The sequence below is a fragment of the Dreissena polymorpha genome, chromosome 1 (genome assembly GCF_020536995.1).
Source record: "Dreissena polymorpha isolate Duluth1 chromosome 1, UMN_Dpol_1.0, whole genome shotgun sequence".
Lineage (NCBI taxonomy): Eukaryota > Metazoa > Mollusca > Bivalvia > Myida > Dreissenidae > Dreissena > Dreissena polymorpha.
In genome coordinates, this window is record NC_068355.1 from 167,044,786 (window position 1) to 167,053,389 (window position 8,604).

Consider the following 8,604-nt stretch of genomic DNA (forward strand, 5'->3'; position numbering starts at 1 on the left):
TCATGTATAAATATGCCTTTTATCTGTTAACCTTTGACAACGCGTCAGCAGCCTTTAAATTGTAAAAAGGGGTCACCAATTTCAAAAAGAAATATAAAGTAAAGTGAATGTACTTATTTTGTTTTCAAGAAACAAGATACACACAGGGTGTTCAGCTGTAAACTTTCCCTTAATTTATAATAAATGATACCGCCAATTTTTCATAAGCTTAACTTATTGTAAACATTTCACTTCACGTCGATTGTTATAAGAAAAACGAGAAAGAGACTTGATATTATTTGTTTTATCGTTTAAGTGTTTGTTTTATCTGTGCCATAAATAACGAATGTTAATCAAACAACAACATACACATGCTTCCGTCATAGTGTGTAATGTAGGTCAGAAAACTTCCTTCAATAAACCTGTATTCTTTGCCATTCTGATAAAATTTTACATCAGTCGAACATAAGCGACATTTAATGTGTGTTTGCAACATTATTCCTTATGTATATCAACGAAAAATAATAATTATTTACACAATAGAATAACAATAAAAATACTGATCTAAAAATACGCAACAATTTCTTTGTCATAAAATCCAATTTCGAAATAAGTGAATTGTAAGATTGTTTTAAATGTTCAACTATTTTTTCCTGCATACCAGCCGAGATAGAATTCTTAACCGTTTAAATAATACATATTTTAAAATCAATCCTTAGCCCACACTCTTTATTCAGTCTTCAATGTTTAAATGCTAAACAAGACAAACAACAAATAGCAAACATAACATATCATTCAGAAAAATGGAAGAACAAGCCTAGCTATTTATTGCGCTATAAACACGCAGACAGAACAGAAGCAACATTCGAGAAAAACGAATTAATTCTTTGTCTATTTCTTAGGATGCGTGTAGAGGGTGTCTTGAGCAGGCTTGATATACCTGTTACAGTTGTCCGTGGTGCAGCAGTAGGTACAATTGATGTCCTTCACCGTGGTTATGTCTGGTTTGTAGTCCTGACAGTCTGGATCATCACTTGTGCTGTGCCACCAGTCGTTCTCACACTCGTCAATAGTGTCACATCTACAACATAAACATAAACAACATAATTGTCTGCAAAATGATACTTCCCTTGTATATTTTATATCGGCAAAGATGTGTTCGACGAGTAACGTCATTAAACCATGAGATGAATTTGTTTTCAATATGAATGCATATTATTAAATATCATACTTCAATACTATTTAAGCTTGGTAATTGTAATGAACCTAAAACTTCGGCAAATCACTTGATCATTACTGCAATGTCATTTATATAAGGCAAATGACCAATTAGACACAAGACTAAAACACATGTCACACACAAACACCATCTGATAAAATTCAGATCACCGCGTTGGAACAGTTAAAGCAAAACATTTCATTGGAGGTTAAAAATCAGTTTACGGGTGCCCAAACTTAACAATGTGTACAGATTAAAGCCGCGTAAATTCTTAAATTTATTTTGATGTTCAGTCACTTTGAAGCATTTTTTTCAAATGTAGATGTCGCTCCACAAAACGGGAAAGGTTATTTTAGAGGATCAAATGTCTGACCTCTCTAAACCATTTTGACCGTCTGTTTCGTTTGTTACTTTTGATACAGTATTTGCAATATACACAATATGAACACGGTTACAAGAAGGTTGTATTACAAGTCTACAATACCGACTAGGTAATAGCAGAGGGCAATATGAATTGCCTTCTGTCGTGACCATTATTGCATTTGTAGCAGAGCGTTTTATTACTTGCCTTCTGTCAACCTATTTTGAGCCGTCTTCCTTGTTTGTGACTTCATTGATACAGTAGGATTCAGGACACATCTCCACCTTGGTGAGGACAAAACACAGCTGCGGGTTGACCTTACATACTGTGCACTGGATAGCTGAAACATGATAGGTCAGTCATAGCTCATGCCATAAATAGTCATAATTGATATAATGAATAGGGGATATTTACACATTTACATATACTTGAAGTATCGATTTATTAATAGATGAATTTATAATTCTAACATGAAAATTACTGATCATCATACAGAAACAAAATAACACAATTTTTGCAGTAATACTACCCGCAAACAACACAAACAGAACTTTCAAGCATTGCCACTGCATACTCATATATAGTTATCATTTACATTGCACACCCATTTTTCAAATCATGTTCGATCCGAAATAATTGTCGAATTGTCGTTATTAATATATACCAATTATTAACTTTTTGGTTGTTCTGAGGCATGATATTTTACAACTCCAGCTCACGCCCTCATGGTTTCTTTAGTTTTGCACTAGAACTAAATCGTTATTTATAAACCGATTTATAACAATACATACATAGAAACATATTTTGTTAATTTCCACTACAAACTGTGTCTCGTTTTCGTCATGGTAATATATTTGGTAAATAGCCTGTTTATCAAATTGAAATAATTACATTTCATGTATCTCCATACAGAAATACATAATTGTCAATTTTGTGTATTTGTGTACACACATACAGTCAAAATAAAGTTGCACCAACGGAAGTTTACAAAGCACCATTAGTTTAATTTCCTTTGACCATTTTCTATATAAATACGTGCATGTGGATCGAGGGGCCATACTTTTATGATAATTAATTGCTACATTAAATAAAGGCTAAAATCCTTTTGATGAGGAACAAAATCTCTACACTGTCAGTTTTCTTTTCACCGCTAATTGAATATAACATTTCATCAAATGCCAAAAAATGTTGAGACGTACGATGCGAAGCCGCTGTTGGGCGGACAGAAGTGCCTGGAAAACATGAAATAGAATATCATGAGGAGTCAATGAGTGAACATGATTCAGTTAATCATTAAACAAAGTGTATTTGCTGATGCGATGCCGATTGTGTTCATGAGAAAATGATAAACACTTCTATACCACTGGTGCGATGATGCTTACGAGTAAACAGCGTCCCGTTAAAAAACAAACACTTACATTTCATGCTACTAGTTCCATAATGTAAGTGAGTAACAACGTTTAATACCATTACACGTAGGCGATAGTGTTTAACAATGCAACAAGCCGCATTTTAATGCTACTGGTACGATGGTTTTAACAAGTAAACAACGTACAGTGCAGCTAGTGAAATAATCATAGCGATTAAAAAGATGCTGTTCCATGCTACTGGTGTGATGGTGTAAACGGTGTTCAGTTCCTAGATAAGGTATGGTGGTCATGAATTTACACAGTACATTTCCAAACTACAATCAAGCCTGGTGCACTGTTGTAAATGATTTTGCAAAGCACAGTTTACTCCTACTAGTGCGATGTTGTTAATTAGTGAACATTTATGAGTTAACAACCTATAGTTCCGTACTACTGATGCAAGTTTATAAATTAGAAAACATCCGACAGTTCCATAATGGTGACCCGATTGTTTACTTGAGTAAACGACCTACAGTTTCATACTGGTGATGCGATAGTATTATTGAGTAAACAACCTACAGTTCCTTTCTAGTGATGCGATGATATTAATGAGTAAACAACGTACATGTCCAAACAAGTGATGCGCTACAAAATATTCTTGCATAATCACCTATGGTCGTTTCCGATGTGCCACTGGATACTGTTGTAGTAGTTGTTGATGGTAATGTTGAAGTCTCGGGTGAAATACTCATATTTGAACTTGTACCAGTTGGTAAACTCCCTGTAAAGTGAGAGTTTGTTCTGTTTTCAGAGTGATTAATAGGTGGGTTAGTGGCAAAAGACAAAACTTATTTTTACTTAAAAGATTTATTTGCTTAAGATGAATTTTACTTGAAACCGCAGATGAGACCAACAGAAAAAAATAATAACTAAAAGATTGCTTCGTTATGTCCCATCCAAACGTTATTTGTGTCGAGACGAATAAATAATGGCTTAACGCTGTGTTAATTTGTGCGGTCTAGGGAATAAAAATTTGCCTCGGCTAACTTATTGTCATAGTAAATACATCTTCAATGATGACCGAGGAAGGAACAGTGATGAAGTTGTGTGCGATGTGACGATGGCATTGCTTAAACCTGTTGTAGAGGCTGCTGTAGATGATGTTGAAAGGTTGGGTTGACTACTCGTAGCTGAAATCGTATCAGTTGACGAATTTCCTGCAAAGTGAGAGTTTGTATTGTTTTCAGAGTGATGAACAGAAGTTTTAGTGGCAAGAGACTAACACACGTGAACGCGTGTTATTTTTAGTAATACGATAATTTGTTTCATATGAATTGTACATTAAGACTCAGATAAGACCAACTGACAGACCAAACAAAACGCTGACACCGGTATTGCCCCTAAAACAACTACAGAATATATACATGTATATTATTTATTTTACATGACGTTGAAGTAAAAGCGAAAGACATGTTTGTTAATTGTTACAAATTTGTAACAAAAGACTAACGATGTGAAAGGTAAAACATATTCGAGCGTTGATGCGTAAATCAAATTCATTTATAGATCACCATTAATTTACAAAATACTAGAAAACACCCGTTTAAACATGCTTAAATTCGAATCTCGCGTCTGCTATAGCTTTGTTTTATTCCAAAATTAGTCCATTACAAACAAAACAAAGCCGAAAAGTCATGTCATTTATATTATATTATAGTCTCTATCTATCAACATACGTATGCATTTTAATCAATATGAATTTAAAGTCCAGTCTACAAAAATGTGACAAAAGCTACCATGCTATTAAAATAATTATGACTTGATCACCTATAGTTGTTTTTGATGTGCTGCCGTCATCGTTGTTTGAACATGTTGTAAACGTTGTTGTAGGCGATGTTGCACTGAAGACTGGACTACTCGTAGCTGAAAATATATCCGTTGGAGAACTACGTGTAAAGTAAGAATTATATCTGTTTCCATTGTGATAAACAGGCGATACAGTGGTGAGAGACAAATGTAAACTCGGTGCAGTGATTTTATTTATTAGTATAATTTACTCTAGATGATTTTTAACTTCAAATCAAAATGAAATCAATGACAAACCAACCAAAATGGTAGCTTTGTCTTGCTTCTCTCAAGCTTGGTGCAATGATTGCTTGTGACCCTGCTGATGGTGTAGCTGTTGTTGCTGTGCATTGATCAGGTATACAAGTTCGGTCAACTTCTCTTCCAGACCCACAGTATCTACCACCGCAGTAAGATCTTGGGTTATTACACTGACGCACTCTGCGTGTGTGCCTCTATACAGTTGCCACTGCACACCGACCAGACTGTCCATGCACCGAAGCCGCCATTGACTTAAACACAATTCATATAGATATGAAAAAACTGTTTAGCCGTTTAATCGATTGAGCTATGAATAAATGATCAATAATCAATGTCTTCCCATTCAACAAATTTCGTTTTCAAAGATTTTATATTAAATATTATGAATAGACTACAATAACATCGAAATATTGCAAATGGGTTTGGCGAAAATAAGTATAGTGTGGATGAAGCCCAATACATATAAGATGTTTGTTTTTTATAAGTTACGGTAGTCTTGACCTTTACCCGACTGACCCTTAATGTTATCACAAAACAATTATTTCAACAACCTAACCCAACTCAATACCTCCATTTACACTCAAATTATTCCGCGTAGACCGATTCTCTGTTCTCTTACGTTGACCGTGACCAGACTTTTTCCAAAATCATGTTAAAATAGCATTGTGTCAGACATTAATAGAAATTCTGTACTAAGAGCAATGCGTGTTTAGATACCTGGACAGCAGTCCGTTTCCACGCTATCTCCGGTACAATTGGCTCCACCAAATTGTGGAGAAGGCTTGGAACAGGTGCGTATTCTAGAATTGGTCGTGTTAACAAGGGAGTCAGCAGGACAGTCGGACCAGGTAGACCAGTCGGACCAACCACCATCCACTGAAAAAGAAATGATTCACCATACACTTTAATAATTGTATTTGTTGAAACCAATAAATGGAAGCTTATATACATCCTACAAGGTTAAAAGTGACGCAGCACTTAAACAGAAATAATCTTAACATCGGTCTAATGTGTATGGCATTGAAGGAAAAATAACACCTGTACTTTGAAGTAGGGCATTTATTAAAAATAACATAGATACTTCTCATATTTTGTATTTAAATAATAATTTGAAATGTACAAAACACGTTTTCTTTCACTGATGGGCGGAAAACCGACTGCACCTCATTATACTGTTTAAATAATTGTATTGTTTACTTCTTCAGTCGCAATTGGATACACATCCTTTTTATTAATTATCGATTCATAAATATTGTATGATGTGTGGCATTCAAATTATCAACTAGATGTATTGGTTATATTTAAATGCATCATCCTGAATTATTTAAAAGCACCACACACAAATTCATACGTTTTTGAGTTATATAAACTGCAATTAAATCCTATATTTGAACCATGCGCGTCAAACATCTATAGGTGATGCCATATCAGCAGGTTCAACTGGAGAGCAATTACCTGGACAGTCGCTTTCGCAACACTGGAGTTGTTCTGTGTAATTTCCCTGACAGTTTCGGCCTCCATTGTTTGGTTGTGGGTTGTCACAGAGACCTGAACGCGTCTGAAGTCCATTACCAGTGGAAGGAAAACACGAACCCCACGCCATCCAGGCACCGAATCCACCGTCAATTGTAGGTTATGATACAAGATACAGTGGTACTTACCGATTTTGGTAAGAATGTTTCAACTACATCGTTCCAAGGTTCCATGCAAAACTACACCATTTGTATACAATATATAAAGTACTAGCCCTGTTTATATATGTAGAGTCAGTTTTAATACTGGTATCATAATTTATAAAAAAATGTATGATGAAAAAAGCAACATTTTCACAAATTCTGAACAGTTTAACAATTCTAATAAAAGATTGTACCTAGCAGATTTACAACCTGTTAGTGACTAAAGTACTAGTTTCACGAGCCTGAGTACGATGGACTTTTCTGAAAAGTATAACCTATTTTTTTTGCAGAATTCGTTTAGTAAAATACATCACTCACTTGGACGAGACTTGTCGAAGCATTCTCCCACTTCGTTTTCAGGTCCTTCACAGTATTAGCCAAAGTTTTCTGGCGTCGGATTTTCACATAGTCTGTACCTGACGTGGTGTCCGGTTGCAAACGAAACATCACACACACTCCAAAGGCCCCACTTTGTCCAACCGCCATCAACTGAATAATAATATAAACTATGTCTTAGAAATAAAATATAAAATATATCAGGTTTTGCACTCCACTAAACTAAAATAAGAAAAGAAGACATTCACTAATTGTTTCGTGTTTTAGACGTTCTTTCTTTATCACGTGATAAAGTTTGTTGTGATTGATAGAGTTACTAAGCAACTTTAACGAACATCGCAGTAGATAGGTCATTTTTCTGATTTACACCCTGTAATAACGTTTACATATGAAGTCTGTTGTTTTTATATTTGCTATCATCAATAACAACTGCAATATCAAACTACCATAGTATCCCCTAAGTGGTTGCATTCATGTTCAGAGAGAAGCAACTGAAACCTGTCTTTAAAGGTTGAAATTTAGCTACAATTACAAGCCAAACTCAATCAACCAATTGGAAAGCATATTGTTCAACAACCCGGAACCATTTTTGAACTCAATTGAGCTATCGTTACAACAACTATTCTGAGATGATGATTTGGCAAAAATGTGACTTTAAGACAGTGAATTCATCCATATAAAGCCATATGAAGAAACCCACTTTTGAACTCGAACCATAAACATGTATAAATAGAAAGAATCGCTTGGAGTTTCATGATGATTGATCCGAAAATATTCTGGGCATTTTCGTACGATCGCAGTTGTCACGCGATACACACGTCTCAGTGCCGTTCTGTTGTCCTGTACAGTAGCTGCCTTCATGTTGTGGTGCCGGGGAGTCACAGAGGCGGGTACGAGATCGGGTACCTTTTAGACACGTGACGGAACACGACTTCCAGAACTGACAACTCCCCCACATACCGTAAACTGTTTGTGTATGAGTATAAACAAGCATGTGTGATTCGCAGAATATCATGGAACAATAAAAAATATTAGCATTATGATTTCATAACATGATTCAGAAAAGTAAGAAAAACACCTGGACTATATTTTAAGCAATTGTATAAAGTTTAGTACGTAGTTACATATTTGAAGTGATTACTGCTAAACTTCAATTACTTTAATGTTTGAAGGGTGCTGAGAGTTAAAGGATAACAAGCTATAAGCATCTTGAATATTAAGTAATTCCTTAAACAGTGTTTTCCAGAGATAAGTGCTGATTTTTTTAAACCGCAGACAATTGGCACAACGTGACTGAAATAACAGCATTGCCACATGGTTTGCAAGCATTCCCGCGGAAAAGTTCAGGGGCACATAACTCAGAATCACATTGCTTGAAAAATCACGTGTATTGTTCTTTACATTGATAACTGCCTGATATAAAGTTGCCTGATATATTTTTTATCATACCGCTGTATTGATATCTGCCTGATATAACACTGCCTTATATATATATTTTATATCAGTTCAACAGGAAGTTCTTATATCGGTCGTCGATGATAGGAGGTAGGTCATATTACTCGGACTCAACTATAAAGT

At 35.2% G+C, this 8,604-nt stretch overlaps 1 protein-coding gene across 1 annotated transcript; it reads right to left on the reverse strand.

Moving 5' to 3' along the window:
• Positions 1–691: 691 nt before the first annotated feature.
• LOC127864271 (uncharacterized) lies at positions 692–7,887 on the reverse strand. The gene is made up of 10 exons (XM_052403940.1): positions 7,819–7,887; positions 7,009–7,179; positions 5,732–5,890; positions 5,016–5,208; positions 4,736–4,831; positions 4,045–4,125; positions 3,579–3,689; positions 2,759–2,791; positions 1,767–1,899; positions 692–1,060 (listed from the first exon to the last, which is right to left on the reverse strand). The coding sequence occupies exons 1-9, from the start codon at positions 7,885–7,887 to the stop codon at positions 1,778–1,780; spliced, it is 1,035 nt and encodes a 344-aa protein (XP_052259900.1). The 3' UTR covers positions 692–1,060; positions 1,767–1,777.
• Positions 7,888–8,604: the final 717 nt, after the last annotated feature.

Coding starts and splice junctions, on each gene's coding strand:
- LOC127864271 (XM_052403940.1), bottom strand. CDS start 7,887: ATGAAGGCAGCTACTGTACAGGACAACAGAACGGCACTGAGACGTGTG. Junction 2,792..3,578: donor CACATCGGAAACGACCATAG/GTGATTATGCAA, acceptor CATGTTTTCCAG/GCACTTCTGTCCGCCCAACA. Junction 1,900..2,758: donor CCCAACAGCGGCTTCGCATC/GTACGTCTCAAC, acceptor ATCATGTTTCAG/CTATCCAGTGCACAGTATGT.